Source organism: Bos javanicus, chromosome 8 (assembly GCF_032452875.1).
Source record: "Bos javanicus breed banteng chromosome 8, ARS-OSU_banteng_1.0, whole genome shotgun sequence".
Classification (NCBI taxonomy): Eukaryota; Metazoa; Chordata; class Mammalia; order Artiodactyla; family Bovidae; genus Bos; species Bos javanicus.
Window position 1 is genome coordinate 70255613 of NC_083875.1, and position 18181 is coordinate 70273793.

The following is an 18181-nucleotide window of genomic DNA, read 5'->3' on the forward strand; positions in this document are numbered from 1 at the left end:
TTGCTGGGTTATTATGGCTGTTGGGTAAAATACCCAAGAGTAGAATTACTGAGTAATACTGTAGGTGTATATTTAACTTTTATAACAAACTTCCTAAGTAGTTGTAGCATTTTACTCTCCCACCAGCAATGCAGGAGAGTTCCAGTTGCTCCCATCCTTGCCAACACTTACATGTTGAGAGTTTTTAATTTCAGCTTTTTTTTTAAGTTTTGTTTTCGAGTCTTGGTTGCACTGGGTCTTCATTGCTGCATGCAGGCTTTCTCAGTTGCGGTGAGCAGGGGTTACTCTTTGTTGTGGTGCATGGAATTCTCATTGTGATAGCTTCTACGGTTGCAGAGCACAGGCTCAAGGGTGCGTGGCTTCAGCAGCGGTGGCGCACAGCTCCGGTAGTTGTAGTGCATGGGCTTAGTTGCCCCTCAGCATGTGGGATCTTCCCGGACCAGGGATTCAACCTGTGTCCCCGGCATTGGCAGGTGGATTCTTAACCTACTGTACCACCAGGGAAGTTCTAATTTCAGCTCTTCTAGGTTAGTAAAATGGTATCTCAGCATTTCCCTCATGACTAATAATGTTGAGTCTTCTCATTGGCCATACATATATCTCCTTTGATTGATACTGCCAAATTCCTTTCCAGAGAAATTGTGCTAATTTATAATTCTACCAACAGTTCAGTTCAGTTCAGTCGCTCAGTGTGTCCGACTCTTTGCAACCCCATGAACCGCAGTACGCTAGGCCTCCCTGTCCATCACCAACTCCTGGAGTTCACCCAAACCCTTGTTCATTGAATCAATGATGCCATCCAACCATCTCATCCTCTGTCGTCCCCTTCTCCCACTTTCAATCTTTCCCAGCATCAGGGTCTTTTCCAGTGAGTTACTTCTTCACATCAGGTGGCCAAAGTATTGGAGTTTCAGCTTCAGCATCAGTCCTTCCAATGAATATTCAGGACTGATTTCCTTTAGGATGGACTGGTTGGATCTCCTTGCAATCCAAGGGACTCTCAAGAATCTTCTCCAACACCACAGTTCAAAAGCATCAATTCTTCGGTGCTCAGCTTTCTTTATAGTCCAACTCTCACATCCATACATGACCACTGGAAAAACCATAGCCTTGATTAGACGGACCTTTGTTGACAAAGTAATGTCTCTGCTTTCAATATGATGTCTAGGTTGGTCATAACTTTCCTTCCAAAGAGTAAGCATCTTTTAATTTCATGGTTGCAATCACCATCTGCAGTGATTTTGGAGCCCAGAAAAATTAAGTCAGTCACTGTTTCCACTGTTTCCCCATCTATTTGCCATGAAGTGATGGGACCAGACGCCATGATCTTAGTTTTCTGAATGTTGAGCTTTAAGCCAACTTTTTCACTCTTCTCTTTCACTTTCATCAGGAGGCTCTTTAGTTCTTCTTTGCATTCTGCCATAAGGGTGGTGTCATCTGCATATCTTAGGTTATTGATATTTCTTCTAGCAATCTTGATTCCAGCTTGTGCTTCCTCCAGCCCAGCGTTTCTCATGATGTACTACCAACAGTATCACCTTTTAAAAATATTTTCCAATTTTCTATGTAAAAAATAGCACTTCATTTTAATTCTCATATTTATTACTTATGAAGTTTGGTGTTAAAATGTGGCTCCACTTTGAGATCCAAGGACTTCCGTAGCTCAGTCCAGTGGTTAAGACTCTGCACTTTCACTGCAGGAGGCATGTGTTTGATCCCTGGTCAGGGAACTAAGATCCTGGATGCCTCCCAGTGTGGCCAAAAAACAAAGAAAACAAAAGAAATAAACCAAACAAATAAAAACGAACAAACAAAGATATATCTGAGATCCAGAGAGTTGGTTAATTTCCCCACTACTATTATTGAATAACCCATCTCTTCATGTTGGTTTGCAGTGTTTTCTTAAACTCCTTGTTTTTAGTCATCTTGCGTACATTCTTCTAGATTAATTTTAGTACTATGTTGCAGGATGGAGAAGGCAATGGCACCCCACTCCAGTACTTTTGCCTGGAAAATCCCATGGACGGAGGAGCCTGGTAGGCTGTAGTCCATGGGGTCGCTAGAGTCAGACACGACTGAGTGACTTCACTTTCATTTTTCACTTTCATGCATTGGAGAAGGAAATAGCGACCCACTCCAGTGTTCTTGCCTGGAGAATCCCAGGGACGGGGGAGCCTGGTGGGCTGCCATCTATGAGGTCGCACAGAGTTGGACGCAACTGACGCGACTTAGCAGCAGCAGCATGCTGCAGGAACCAATTTATTTTTGACCACTAGAAAGTTGATCTGTTTGATAGAGGTGTGAAGCTCTGGTTACTTCATAGTTGAAGAACTTCCTCAGAGTCTCTGAGCAATTCTCTCTGGTGAAAGCCTGAAATCAAGACCCAAGAACTCAGAACCAAAATCTGTCCAGTTCCTGAAGTGCTTCTGCCTTGCTAGAGTTGCCATGAATTGCCTTTAGGTCAAAACTGCAAGGCAAGGGCAGGAATAGAGATTCAGCTGTACAGAATGGACATGTGGACTCAGGTGGGGACGAGGAGGGTGGCATGAATTGAGTGATTACGATTGACATATGTACACTACCATGTGTAAGATAGATAGCTAGTGGGAAGCTTCCGTATAGCACAGGAAGTTCAGGTCTGTGCTCATACACTATGACCTAGGGGGGTAGGATGGGGGGAGTGGGGTGGGAGTGAGGCACAAGTGGGAAGGGATATATTTATACATATAGCTGATTTACTTCCTTATACAGCAGAAACTAACACCACATTGTAAAGCAATTAACCTCCAATTAAAAAAAAAAAAACTGCAAAGCATAATTCGGGGTCTGACTCTAGTGTATATGCCCAGATCACCTCCCATTACATCAGTCAGTTCAGTTCAGTCGCTCAGTCATGTCCGACTCTTTGCGACCCCATGGACTGCAGCATGCCAGGCTTCCCTGTCCATCACCAACTTCCAGAGTTTACTCAAACTCGCGTCCATTGAGTTAGTGATGCCATCCAACCATCTCATCCTCTGTCGTCCCCTTCTCCCTTTGACTAGACGGACCTTTGTTGGCAAAGTAACGTCTCTGCTTTTTAATATGCTGTCTAGGTTGGTCCCATTACATAAATCTATGTTAAAGGAGATTTGGGTTAAGCTCTATAATCTTTTAGCTGGGAGCTGTCCAAAAGAACTTTCTGCGATGATGGAAGCGTCCTAGTCCGTTGTTATTGTTCAGTCATTCAGTCGTGTCTGACTCTTTGAGACCCCATGGACTACAGCACGCCAGGTTTCCCTGTCCTTCACTATCTTCCAGAGTTTGCTCAGATTCACGTCCATGGAGTCAATAATGCCAAGGAACCATCTATCTCATCCTCTGCCCTCCTCTCATTTTGCCTGCAATCTTTCCCAGCATCAGGGTCTTTTCCAGTGAGATGGCTCTTTGCGTTAGGTCTTATTCTGCCACATCCAATTAGATAGTCACTAGCCACAGGTAGTTATTGAATGCTTCAAATGTGGCTAGTACACTTGAGGAAATAAATATTTATTTACTTTAAATGTACAGAGCCACTTACGACTACTCACTGGCCACCACAGTGACTGTTAAAATCGGTTTCCCTGTAATTTGCATATACTTCCTTGGATCCCAGTTTTAACATTCCACCATCAGGACTAGAATCAAAATATTTTTGTCTTTGCCAGGCACTATACTAGAAGACAGTTTCTATACTAGGCTTGCAATTCAAGGAGAGAAAAGGTCAGTTTTTAACCTAGAGATGAGCCAGATTATTAAGACTCTATGGAGACTTGCCCATCGTTTTCCATGGTAAGAATGACGGGGTGTCAAAGGGGAAGAAGGATTGCTTCCAGCTGTGTAGGTGGCACGCAGAACTTCCAGGTCGGTTCCCTACACAGAGGAGGTCTGGCCCAGGGGTTCCTTGGAGGGGGCTGCGGTCCCCTTTCTGGCAAGTGGAAAGGAAGCTAGGAGGCTGTGGGACCTGACAGGTTGTGTGTGGGGGTGGGGGGGGGGCTCTTATCCACCCACTCGGAAACCATCCCCCTCCACCCCCCACTACTAGATTAGAACTAGGATGCACGCGATCGTTCTCACTATACTAAGTGCTCTCGACAAATGTGACAACTTAAACCAGGGGTTTAAATGGGTTTGGTAACTGGGGGGAGGGTAAGCTGTGGGAAGGAGCTGGATCAAACTGATAACGACTCCTAGAGACAGAGTGGAGGGGAGACCCCGAGGAAAGGGAGGGAGGCCCCGCCGTGGGGAAAGTCTGGGAGGACGAGGGCGCCCTGCAAGGTGATCCCAGGCGGACAGGATGCGCACGGCTCCGCCAGACAGCCGCCGGGACGCTCGGGCCGGGTCACAAGATGGCCGCGGTTCCGCTGGGCCTTTGGGTGCGGGAACCAGGGCCCGGTGTTAGGTGCTCCAGGCCCGGGCGGCGCAGGCAGCTGAGAAGCAGTCAGAGCTGGAGGGGAGGGCAGGCAGAGGAGAGGGGGAAGACCGACATTCGGAAGCTGGAGGAGAGGAAGGAAGGGCGCGTGTACGGAGGGCAGCCGCGCGGGTCCGGGGGTCTCCGCGCGAAGGGTAAAGCCGGGGTTGTCTACTGCCCGGGGGCTGGAGGTCAGGCGACCGAGCTGCCGGGGAAACTTGCGGAGCTCAAGGCCTCGGCGCGCGCGCCGCAGGGAAGTTGGGGAGGTGCCGAGTCGGGGCAGCGCGCGCGCGCGCGCGCACGAGCCTCGGCCGCGCGCAGCCGCGGCTGCCCGCGTAGCCTCCCCGATCTGCTGTCGCGGGCGCTCCCGACTCGGCGCCTCGGGAGGGAGCGGTCAGTGGGCCCGCATAGTGTCCGTGGGATTCGAGGCCGGGCTGCTGCGGCCGCCTCCTTCTGGTGCCTTGGCCGGCCTGATTAAGCGGGGCCGGGGCACGGCCGGTAGACCGGCCCTGGGGAGCCGAGATCGCTGGAGGCGAAGGCGGGGGCGCACGTCTGGAGATCTCCCCGGACCGGGAGGAGGCCGAGGGGATCATGTCCGGGAGGAACCTCCACCTCTCCACCACCGAACGCGTCATCAAAGGTGCCAAGCGGGCCAGGCCTTCCAGTCGATCGGCGGGAAACGGCCCTCGGCCGGGCGATGGCTCGGGGCCGGAGGGAGGGAAGGAGCCGAGGACGGGAGTCGGGGGGGCGGCGGGGTCCCGGGCGGCGCCCATCCCGGAGGAGGACCTAGGGGGGTGTGGGAGACGGGAGGCGGGGATTCCCACCGGGGCTGCCCGGCGGGGGCGCCGGGCGTTTTCTGTAGCACCTGGACCAGTAGCTAGGTGGGGATTGCTCGTTTGTCTCCAGTAGTGTCGGATTTCCAGGCAGGGTGGGTGTTTCTAATCCTATCAACCCCTAAAGAGTCTGGATCTCCATCTTTTTAGTCTCTTACCTGAGGGGAAGCCATCTAGGGTGATGTGGGCAGGGTGTTAAGAAGGCTCTTCCAAGTCAGATCTTTCTGCCGCTCCTCTTCTGAAAGGTCAGATATTTCTTGCCCCTTCCCCAACCTTTTTTAAGTATGAATACCATGTACCTTTTAGCCCACTTTCTCCAGATCATCACGTCACTGTTATTACTAAAAGAAAGAATATAGTGAAGTAAATACAAATAAATTCATTTTATGATATTTGAAAGGGATCTACAGATCTCTTGACATGATTGTTGGCGTTTTATTTTCTTTTTGGCCATAGAGACTTGGAGAATGATATTCTCTGATTCAGGTGTCCAACATCGACTAAAGTGTTCCTTACGTTGTAGTTGTTTCTGCCCTTAAGATTAGTGGTTTAAGCATAACCGCTAATTTATGTGCTTCTTTTGTTCAGACATAAGACTTAAGTACAACTCTTCTCTCTGTTTTAATACTGGGTTTGAAAGCACTATTTTATAAGAAGGGAATATACCAAGATCCAGGTGTGTTAGTGATCTCTAGATAAAGGGGTTAGTTGTAAGTGGGGAGAACTCTTAAAATACTTTTATTTTTTTATTTTGGTAATTATATGGAGAAAAGAAACCAAGATTGGTGATGAAAAAACATTTTTCTCTTAGTGGAGAAAAATGATTGAATGGTCAATGAAGGAAAAGAGTTTTAGTTATAACTTAGGGCCCCCCCACCTCCAGAAACATTAAGCATCATAAATGTTGATTGTCTGCAGTATATAATTTTAATGTATTATGTAGTTTCCACCCAGAAAGTCATCATCAAAAGTGTTGCTCATAAATGTTAATTATCTACACTATATAATATTTATTAAATATAATGGGATTTTTGAGATTTACCTCCTCAGCATTTGTCTGCTATCATTGGGGATTTAAGAGAATTGGTCATATAACTGACAGCCCTGTAACTGCTAAATTATTTTGATCATTTTAATATCAGTTTTCATAGTTTATAACTCATCAAGGGTATATAACCATCTCTTTAAGATTTAGAATCTATTAGACAGTCTTCTTGGATAAATCAAGGTCATCATAATGTACATTAATTTCTGTCCCATGCAGTTAATATGGCCGGTGCATTCTGCTATATAAGGGTGTTGGCAGTTTCCTCCTGTGCTAAAATGACTCCTCACTGCTATACCAGTTTAGTGCTTTTGTCTGTTTTTAGTTTATCTCCTTCAGTACTGTTCTTTATCTGTCAAAATATGCCCTTCTAATCTGCCACTTATAAGCTGAAGTAGGCAGGGAAACCAGATAAACCAGAATAGTGTGTCAAGTCAGAATAAATAGGATCTGAGTGAAGCTTAGTGGTAGTCCTCAGACCTTTACAGATCCCAAATTCTGATCGCCATCGTAGCACGTAATTTCTACCATAACGTGCAATAAGCTATAAAGGAAGTGATATAAAAGATACAAAGGTCATTGTAAAATGACCCTTTCAAATCGTTAAATGCAGAAGTAAAGTAAAATAAAATGCAGCTAATATGCAGGTGCTGACTTATTGCTAGGCATTCCCATAGTTAAGTGAACACCCTCAGTCTGTATGATTCACATTTGTTTTTTGGTGAAACTATAAATGACTGCGTGTTATCAGATTACTCTTAAAGAAATGAAACATGAATGATTTCAAGCCCTTAGATTGTATGGGTTTGTCTAGTATGTAAAAACTTGAGCATGAGAACTTGAGCACAGCAATTGTGGCTTCTTGGTGACTTACCTTGCTTTTTATCTACATTTTCCTGAGTTTGAAATATTGAGATTTATTCTAAGAAAGTAAGGTGTCACTGTATTTATAGCTAAGGTCCCCTGGTTGTATTGGGTTCTAAATCTGATCTAATGTTATCTTGTCTGGCCAGAATTGTTTGCATTTATTCACAGCTGGAAATCTTTTTCAGAGGTGAGACCACACCCCAGTTATTTTTGGTTCTGTCATTTCCTGTTCACTTTAAAGTCTACTTAATTGTTTTGCTTGAGCCAATGGTGGGGAAGAGTGGGTGGGTGGGAGTGATTTGTATTTTAAGTGTCTTTTTTAAACAGCAACTTGCCTAAAATGAAGGACTAGACCTGTGGTTTTACTCCTGCTTCTCAAGCTTACTTGTGACCTTGCCTGTTTTTTTTTTCTAACCTTGCGTTTTTAGTTAAACCCTGTTTTTTTTTTTTTTTGCTTCAATAATCTCATCTGCAAAATAGAGTTAATAATACTTTCTTCCTCAAGCATCTCAGCCATGCAAATGACATAATGGATGTGAAAAGCTTAAGACAGTGTAGTATTATGAACCATTTGAAAAATATCAGAAAGCATATGAAATTATAAGTTAAGAAGCTGTTCTGAGGAAAATACCTCTTCTATAATATAAAGGACATCTGGGTGGAATCCCATGGATAACAGCATGGAAACCAATAATACAGTCTGTCTTGTATTCCCTGGCAGCTGGTTTCTTCTCTCCCAGTTGAAGGTGTTCATTTTGTGTTTAAAAAATATAAAAATTCTTATGATTTCACTCACTCATTAAATGTTTATGGAGAGCCATCTGCAGTGTACTCCCAATAGGTGCTCATTTGTTTCCTCTTTGTTTTAAAAATTAATATATGTGTGAGTTTCTAGAACAGTCCATATGCACTAGAGCATCACTACTTGTGTCTGGAGCAGAAACTCAAATAATTGAATTGTGAAAATCTTTCAGCTTAATTTTTTTTTTTTTCTGGTTTCCAAGTTTCTTTTCCTGTTGGAGGGATTTTTTTTTTTTTCCTTTGACAGTGATTTTTATAAAAAGTTTTTATTCCTCTGGACTGAATCTTTTCAGCAGCAACAAGGAAATTTCACTGGGCATTACATGACAGATAGGGAGAATGCATTGTCTAAGTTTGTTATTTGGTGGCTGAATGGATTTTAACAGAAGTCAGGTTTCTTTTTTGATACAGTTCTCCCATTCTCTTGAAATTCAAGTAAATTGTATAGTCAGAGAATGTACAGTCATTTGTAGCACGCATTGAAGACTGCTGGTTCTTTAATATTCTGGCACTGGGACTAGATGTGGCTATGGCTTTCTTGGACTTTCCAGGTAACTCTAGTGGTAAAGAACCTGCCTGCCAATGTGGGAGATATACGAGACAGGTTCGATCCTTGGGTTGGAAAGATCCCCTGGAGAAGGGAATGACAACCCACTCCATTATTCTTGCCTGGAGATTCCCATGGAGAGAGGAGCCTGGGGAGGGGGCTACAGTGCATAGGGTCGCAGAGAGTTGGACACAACTGAAGCGATTTGGCACGCACACGCACGCACGGCTTTCTTAAAATTTTTTAAGAAGAGTAGTATGACCAGAAATGACTATCTCCACAAGTATACCCTGAACCTTTCTGTCTCTGGTACTTATACCTCTTTTATTTTCTGTTCATTCCCTCTCCCATTTTCATATCATGACAATGAATTTACCAAGGCTTAAAATTATTTTTTCTTGTAAATATATGCTTAATCCTATAAATTGTGAAAGGCAAAAGGGAAGAAAACAAAGGCTTCATATTCATTCCTTACAGAAGCAACTGCTGTTAATACTTTTCATTACTGTACTTTCATTAATACTTTTCATACAGTTGAGCCTTGAGCAACACAGGTTTGAACTGTAGGCCCAGTTATACGTGGATCTTCTCAGTAGTATACTATGGTGCTACATGATCTGAAGATGGTTGAATCCGAGGATGTAGAACCATGGATAGGGAGGAACTTTGGGTATGGAGAAACCACCTGTGTGTATACAGAGGGCTAACTGTAAGTTGTAGTGGACTTTAGAGTGTGTGCAGTGTTGGCACCCTTCAGCGCCTCCTTATTCAAGGATCAGCTGTATTTCCATCTACTGGTATGCTTTGAATTTAATATATGTCATGTTAAACCTTTTATTGTGCAAATAATTCGTATTCTTTTAATGTAAATATGGTAATTTTACCTAAATCCTTTCATAATGGTTTCAGTCAACATGAGAATGGTTTGAAAGTGCTCATATTCATATTTTGATCCTTTATATTTTCAATCATTTGATACAGTGCCAACCTAGAAGAAATTTTTTCAAGGATAAATATTCATTGTGAGCAAGTCATATAGCACACATCTGTTGAACTTGTCAAAAGTATTTCAGTTATGCTTAGTTTACCATTGTAATTAACAAGCTGCCAAACTATCTGAACACTTGGACATCCAAGACTGTTTGAAACTCACACGTCTAAGTGAAAGTCTCAAAATTCAGAAAGGATCTCTTAATTTAAACACTTAATTTCTTTTTTTTTGAGCAGGAATAAGGTGTTCTTTTTACCTGTATGATAATGGTTGTGATGAAAGCCTTATTTATATCAGACATTTGATAATACAATTTTCTTCTATAAAGTAACATCACATTTTACTGTAGAGTTAAAAAAAAAGCTATTGGATCGTTGGGAGAGACAAATGCTAAGGACTTGTGTGCATGTTAAGTCACTTCAGTTGTGCCTGACTCTTTGCGATCCTATGGAACGTAGCCCGCAAGGCTCCTCTGTCCATGGGATTCTCTAGGCAATGAATGATACCAGAGTGGTTACCAGGCCCTCTTCCAGAGTATCTTCCTGACTCAGGGATCGAACCCCTGTCTCTTACATCTTCTGCACTGGCAGGCGGGTTCTTTACCACTAGCGCCAGAAGGACTCATTACTTAAAGTGAATTAAAGAATTGATTAAAAACTTTTTCCTAAGCAGTATTTGATAACAGAGTATCTTTCCATTAAAGTAACATTTGGGGGAAAAGCTAATTTTTAGGCATATCTGTGAGAGACAAAATTATTCAACTAATTCTGTTATATTTGTAGTCATTTTGGGGCTTTGGTGCTACTTAATTGCTAAAGCCAACCAGTCCATTCTAAAGGAGATCAGCCCTGGGTGTTCTTTGGAAGGAATGATGCTAAAGCTGAAACTCCAGTACTTTGGCCACCTCATGGAGTTGACTCATTGGAAAAGACTCATGCTGGGAGGGATTGGGCGCAGGAGGAAAAGGGGATGACAGAGGATGAGATGGCTGGATGACATCACCAACTCGATGGTGGTCAGTTTGAGTGAACTCAGGGAGTTGTGATGGACAGGGAGGCCTGGCGTGCTGTGATTCATGGGGTCGCAGAGTTGGACACGACTGAGCGACTGAACTGAACTGAATTGCTAAAGGACTAATGGAAATAAAGAGGTGTTTTTTAATCATCATCCTTTGTTGCAGTCATTAATAGAATATAGCATTCTATTTTTACATTTTTTATGTTAAATTTTAGCTTCATTCAAAGATAAAAAGCTGAGGTCTAAAAATTTCATCCTAACCTAAGTCATATCTGATTTCGTTATCTTTATAATTACCTAATTATTCAAATGTATGCAGAGAGAACTTTGGTTCCTTATATTCAGTTTTATTTTGTTGGCAAACTGGATTTTTATCATGAAATCTTTTAGTTTCTTGAGTCTTTGTTATTAGAAGAGGGTACAACTTGGTATCTAGGCTCTCTAGCTTGATTGACAGAAAAATATGCTATACTAGTTGGCCAAGGAAATATGTATCTTTGATGATTGTTATTAGATTTATTGAATGCTAACAAGTCATGATGTTTTGGTGCAATGTCCAGACAGTGTCAGCCCGAGAGAGTGAAATTCTGAATGAAATAAGCACTAGGAGATAATTGTTATTTAATCAGTAGGTTGAGCCTGATTCTTTGTGCCCCCCGGCCTGTAGCCCACCAAGCTCCTCTGTCCCTGGGATTTCCCGGACAGGAATACTGGAGTGGGTTGCCATTTCCTTCTCCAGGGATCTACCTGACCCAGGGATTGAACCCACATCTCTTGCATTGCAGGTGGATTCTTTACAACTGAGCCACCTGTAACCCTTGTTAAAAATGTTTAACCTGTATCTAGTTATAGTAAATAATCAGACAAATCCAACTTATGGGACTTTCTGTAAGACAAATGGTCTGAACTTTTCAAAAATGTCACAGTGATGAAAAATTTAAAAGGCAAGAGGAGTATTCTAGATGAGAGAAGATGAAAGAGAAATGGCAGTCAAGTACAGTGCCAAGGCTGGATGGGGAAGATGAATAAGCCATAGAGGACATTTTTAGGACAACTGGGCAAATTTGAATATGGAGTATGTATTAGATATAGAAATTCAAAATTAAATGTCTTGGATATGTGATAGGCTATTGTGGTTATAAAGGATAATGTTCCTATTCTGAGGTGATACCTGATGAAGCATTTAGTTGAAATGTCATGATGTCTGCAGTTTGGTTTCAAATGGTTTAGGAAAAAGAAATCTATTTGTTAAAAGAGAAAGCAAAAGTGGCAAAATGTTTACCGTGGTATGTGCTCAGTCGCTTCAGTTGTGTTGGATTCTTTGTGACCCAATGGGCTGTAGCTCCTCTGTCCATGGAATTCTCCAGGCAAGGATACTGGAGTGGGTTGCCATTCTCTTTTCCAGGGGATCTTCCTGACCCAGGTATCGAACCCGTGTCTCTTGCGTCTCTTGCTTTGGCAGGCAGGTTCTTTAGCACCTCTGGGAAGTCCAGTGGTGAATATGGGTGAAGAGCAAATGGATATTCATCTTAGTATTCTTTCACTTTTTGATAGAATTTCAGTGTTTCAAAATATAAAGTTGGAGAGAGAAAAAAAGAGTACAATTAAGAGATGCCTCCAGTAACCAGACTCGGGAAAGGTACTGTCAATTGAGGATGCAGTGGTGGCCCAGTGAAGGCATGCTGAAGAGAGGAACACGAGTTTTGTTTAGAACATGAGTTTTAAAGCACATACAGCTGATGTGGAGTGATGGCTACTTGTTTAGTAGGAAAAGAGGTGGTTGCAGCTACACAGTTGGGCATGGAAGAACATGCAGAAGTAAAGATGGAGAAACAAAGTGTGCTTGACTAAGGGATTGAGAGGAGGGGTGAATAAGTTCAGAGAAGGGAAGCGGCCTGATGAAGGAGAGGAGAAGGACGAGGGGCAACTGAAAACTGTCAGTGATCAGTTGGCAGTGATTCCATTAAGGAGAAAGCAAGATTATTTTGATGGCTATGTGTTAAAAACAAACAAACAGGCTTAATCGACTTATAAATGTAATTCAGAATTATGGAACATTCAAACATTACCCAAACAGATATTGTGGCAGACTTGTTTTATTTTTTGGGGAGACTGAAGTGAGAAAAGTGGTAGAGAGATAAAATAAATATTAAAAAGGACTAAGAAGCAGAGAAGATGGGAAGGATTTCCTAAGTATATTTCCCATCCCTGTTAATCACACCACTTAGCATTTAGTCACTGGCTCAGATGACAAGCCTGGGAATCAGGCCAGACTCTTTCCTGTCCCTTACATGTCATATCCCATTCTATCAGACTTAGTTCTGTGGACTTCTGGTTTCTACAAAAGCTACTGCTTCATCTTCCTCTCTCACTTCTTGCTTATATTAATACTGTGCTATAGCCTCTTGCTAGGGCGATTTAATCTAATCTCATGCTGCCATCATGATCCTTGGATAATATAAAGAATCTTTTTTGTGCTTGAAATCCTTCATGAACTCTTGCAGCCCGTAGGGTAAACTTCAGCTTTGCTGATGCGGAAGTTTCCCTCGTGCTTAGCCTCTAACCTTGTGTTACTTCCTCCTTATTTCACACCCCCTCCCAAACCTACGTTCCTGCTCCTTGTTGCCCCTAGAATCCCATGCCGTGCTGTATCTGTGAAAGGATTCTTTGCACCACTTCTATATAAAATCTTGTCCCCTAACATGACTAATTCCTATTTATCTTTCAGGATTTAGCCAAGAGGACAGCTGAGAAACTTTTTCTCCTTTACCAGGAGGCTGTATGAGTAATTGTCTTAGAACTTGGGCTTTGAAGTCAGGTGAATGATTCAAATTCGGCTTCTTTTAGTATCTGCATAACCTTGGACAAATCACTTACCTTTGTTTTACCTCAGTTTCCCTATTTGAGGAAGAAGGACGGTAAAACTTAGCTTGTAGGATGGTGGTGGTGGTTTAGTTGCTGAGTCGCGTCCGACTCTTACAATCCCATGGACTGTAGCCCGCCAGGCTCCTCTATCCATGGGATTTCCCAGGCAAGAATATTGGAGTGGGAAGCCATTTCCTTTTCCAGGGGGTCTTCCTGACCCAGGAATTGAACCTGAATCAGATTTTTTACCGCTGAACCACCAGGAAAGCCAGATAGTTATAAGGATTAAATAAACTCCATAGAGTGCAGTGACAGGCACTTGGTAAATGCTCAGTATGTATTAGCTGCTCTCATCCTCATCAGAAGAATGAGATATTTGCCTCCTACATGCTCCCATGAACACTTTCACTTGCTTTACAAATTTCTGAAAATATTTTAATGTTCTTTGTTCATTATAATTTCTAATTAGAAACTCTTTCTAATTTATTCTTTGTTTTAAACTGTTCTCTTGAAGTGCAAGAACTGTATTTTTTTTTTTTTAATTTTTTTGATGTGGACCAGTTTTTAAAGTCTTTATTGAATTTGTTACAGTATTGCTTCTGTTTTATCTTCTGGTTTTTTAGCCCCAAGGCATGTGGGATCTTAGCTCCCTGACCAGGGATTCAACCTGCACCCACTGCATTGGAAGGTAGAGTCTTAATCACTGGACTGCCAGGGAAGTTTCCAAGAACTGTGTATTCTTAATGCTGAATTCAGTGCCTAGACCATAGGTGCTTAGTAAATGTCTAAGTGAAAGCCTAAGAAACTTAACTTTACTGAAGACAGTGTAGAAAAGAGCATGGGAACTGCTAATTACTAGCTGTGTGATTTCTTTTCCTTGTTTTAATTTAAAAATGGGAGATAATAGTACCTACCTCAGAATTTAAAGATTATATTTCATATTATATAAAGTGCTCAGCATATTGCCCATAGTGGGTGCTTAATAAATGTTAACTATTCTTTATTAAATGAATTCTTGAATCTTGGTGAGATTTGGCCCCAGATCTGTTTGATTTTTAGTGGTATATGTGCAATGGTAGCTTAACAGTGTTATATTTTGTGTTTTCCAACTTTAGTGTCCTTAGCTTTTGAAAGAACATAAATGCTTAGTCAAAATAGTGAAAATTTCCTTTTCTATAGTATAGATAGAATTTGGAAATCATGTGTTCAGAAACAGGTATTTGGTGAGTTCTTACTATAAGCAACATATTTTTGGTTATACTCAGAAGCTTAATTACTGTCTTGAAAAGTACTCAGTATAGCCTGTGATAATTTCCCAAAAATGTAACAGAAAATTAGAACTGTGGAGCTTCCTATGACTAATACCACCGGGAAGAGCAGATGACTAAACCATAGACTATATCTGGTAAGAAATGTTTGCCCCCTTCACTCTATAAATTGATAATCCTTTCAAGTTTAAACTTTAACGGTTGATCGGTGGCCCCACTAGGTAAGACTTAATTTGTGGGAGGTTTTTGTTTTTTTTTTTTTTTGTATGTATGCCTTGGTACCTTTTATTCTTGTGACTTAAGGCTTTGTGGAAGTTTAAAAATAAAATAGGATAGTTTTAATGAAGGGCCAGAGTAATAAAGGTAATTGGTGGACTTATTCATGAAAGTAAGTTAGTTGTTGTTTTTACTATTGTGCAAGTTTTATTGAACACATATGATCACTGTAAAGTTATGGTTTCTTTAAGACAGGTGAGTTCAGTGACTATCAAAGAACAGAGAGAATAATCTGAAAGAGTGATATCCGATTATTGAAATAAAATTTGTTCTGATCAGTTATAAAAGGACCTGAAATGTACATACCACTTTCACTAATAATAGTTAATATAACCTCTTGCTGCTGCTGCTGCTATGGCGCTTCAGTCGTGTCCAACTCTGTGCGACCCCACAGACGGCAGCCCACCAAGCTCCCCCATCCCTGGGATTCTCCAGGCAAGAACACTGGAGTGGGTTGCCATTACCTTCTCCAATGCATGAAAGTGAAAAAATAAAGTGAAGTCGCTCAGTCGTGTCTGTCTCCTAGTGACCCCATGGACTGCAGCCCACCAGGCCCCTCCGTCCATGGGATTTTCCAGGCAAGCAGTGTTTAACTGGTTCATGATTGGAAAGGCAGGTGAGGAGATTAGGAAATAAGCTGCAAAAGTAGGGCAGGCTTGTTGGCTTAAAATAGGAATGAAAGCAGGGTTATTTGCAGTGAACGGAGACAGCTATTTAGGTAAATCCTAGTGTCCCATGAGGATAAGACCACACAATAATCTAAAAATAATAGCTTAAAAGCCAATAACGTTTAAGGTTTATCTCCGATACTTCTACAGGATTAACGTGGTTGTCACCAATGTGGTCTTTCTCTTTAATGCACTTCTGCATCAGATGTTAGGCATATGAAAATATGTATCATTTATGTAGTGGATGTATATTAAAGCAGTGTATTGAATTGAATTTGACCATGAAAAGGCTGCAGAATTTTTTCAGTGTACTGTAGGAACTTAGTTTTAAAAATTTATTAAATTTTTTTTTGGATAATTTTAGATTTACAGGATGTTGCAAAGAAATGTACAGGAAAGTCCTATGCACCCTCACCTAGGTCTCTTCCACAGTGTCACTATCCCACACTGCCAAAGTACTGTACCAAAATTAAGATATTGACATTGGCACGATCCAGAGAGCTTATTCAAGTTTCACCAGTTATACACGGATTTGTGTGTGTGTGTGTGTGTGTGTGTGTATGTGTGTGTGTGTAGCTGTATGCAGTTTCACATGTTTATAGCTACAACCACAATCAAGACACTCAACTGAATCACCACCACAAGACTCTTGTGTTACTATCCCTCTGTTGCCACACCCGTCCCCTTCAGAAACTCATTTTTATAGTTTGGTTATTGTCTTGAATCATATATAAACTTGATTTGATTAGGGTTTTTGCTTCTGAGTTGAAAGCATTGTACAGTAGATATTTTTTTCCCCCGGCAATCCAGGTAATCTAACAGCAACTGTCTCAGGGCAAAAACTAGCTTTAAATGTGTTGGCAATTTGGGAGCACTAAAAACTTTCTTGGATAAATGTATAAAGGCTTAGAATGATGATTCTGAACTCTGGTTACCAAACAGAATCACCTGTGGAGCTTTAAAAAAATGATACAATGTATCCTTACAAAAGGATACAGAGTATGATACATATATAAAATTTTTTTAAACTTAAAAAAGGTTTTATTGAGATATAATTGACATCATACAATGCACCCATTTAAAGTATATGATTCAATGGTTTTTAGACATATTCGCAGATATATGCAACCATCACCATTTAGAACATTTTAATCTCAAAAAGAAACCCCATATCTTTAAGCTGTCACCTCCCTAGCCATCCATTCCCAGCCCCTCAGTTCTATGCTGCTGCTGCTGCTAAGTCGCATCAGTCGTGTCTGACTCTGTGTGACCCCGTAGATGGAAGCCCACCAGGCTCCTCTGTCCCTGGGATTCTCTAGGCAAGAATACTGGAGTGGGTTGCCATTTCCTTCTAAAATTTTTAAATATATTGTGTATAAATATATTTAAGCAAAATTATATATATATATATATATATATATATATATATATATAAAGAAATTGACATTGGGAAGGATACACAAATACTTAATGGTACTAATTACCCCTGGGATGAAGGAAAAGGATGGAGGCTGTCTTCAATTATAATTGTAACATTCTAGTTCTTTAAAAATATTTGAAACAGATATGGCAGACTTAATGTTTTAAATCTACGTAGTGGGTACATGGGTGTTCATAGTATTTATATTATTTCCTATACCATTTTATGTAAAATTATTTTTTTAAACTATTTCATTAAAAGTTTGTATAAAGTGTTAGTCGTTCAGTCATATCTGACTCTTTGTGACCCCATGGACTTATTAGCCTACCAGACTTCTCTGTCCATGGGATTCTGCAGGCAAGACTACTGGAGTGGGTAGCCATTCCCTTCTCCAGGGGATCTTTCCAACCCAGAGATCAAATCTGGGTCTACATGCAGTATATTACATCTGTGTTTGGAATTTCCTCTTTTCTCCCTTTTAGTATACCTTCTGTTTATTTTATTTTGGTGCCAACAGTGAAAATAAATACCTACAAATGAGGATTGAGAAAGTAGCTTTGGAATTTCCAGAAGACCCAGACTTTCAGCTCAGGTTTCAACTTTCTGATGCCCTTCCCTGATTTCTGTAGCCATCTACTGATAATCCCCCCTACAGTCTTTCATACAGCTAATACTTCCAGTACAGTATATTGCTTAACTGTTCTGTGTTGACATTACATCTTGTTTTTTTATGTAATATTGACATTACATTAATTATTTTGGGTGCTTAAATAGAATATAAATTTCTTTAAGGTAGACTCATGTGTTAAAGTTATATAATCTATACCTTACCTTCTAGACAGTATGGGTATGTAGTAGATGCTCGATAAATGCTGAGTTATTTAACTTAGAATATAATTACCTCCCTCGTATTTTCTACTTTTACTCAAAGAACCTTTGCAGTTTTTTGTTTCCTATAGATTTCAGAACTTAAGGTTTTAACAAATAATCACTATTAAATAAGATTTTAGGAAGGCCAGCCTATAGATCTCATCAGGTACTGAGTGTTTTATTTTTCAGTTAGTAACATTGTATAACCATGAATTCTGTAAAATCTCAAATTGTGTAAAATCCTGGATTGTATAATGTTCTTTTGCTTTCTTGAGTGTATCTTC

General features: G+C 41.1%; 1 protein-coding gene across 7 annotated transcripts in view; it reads left to right on the forward strand.

The window, feature by feature from the left end:
* Positions 1-4202: 4202 nt before the first annotated feature.
* PPP3CC (protein phosphatase 3 catalytic subunit gamma) overlaps positions 4203-18181 on the forward strand; it is an 80702-nt gene continuing 66723 nt past the window's right edge. For 3 of the 7 annotated variants that reach the window (XM_061426985.1, XM_061426984.1, XM_061426986.1), the window contains exon 1: positions 4353-4584. In XM_061426985.1, coding sequence (XP_061282969.1) covers positions 4368-4584 — 217 coding nt within the window. In that variant the 5' untranslated portion in view covers positions 4353-4367. Of the gene's footprint in view, positions 4585-4735; positions 5070-18181 lie in introns of those variants that run through there. The other 4 variants (XM_061426988.1, XM_061426990.1, XM_061426991.1 and 1 more) reach the window with 3 other exon arrangements.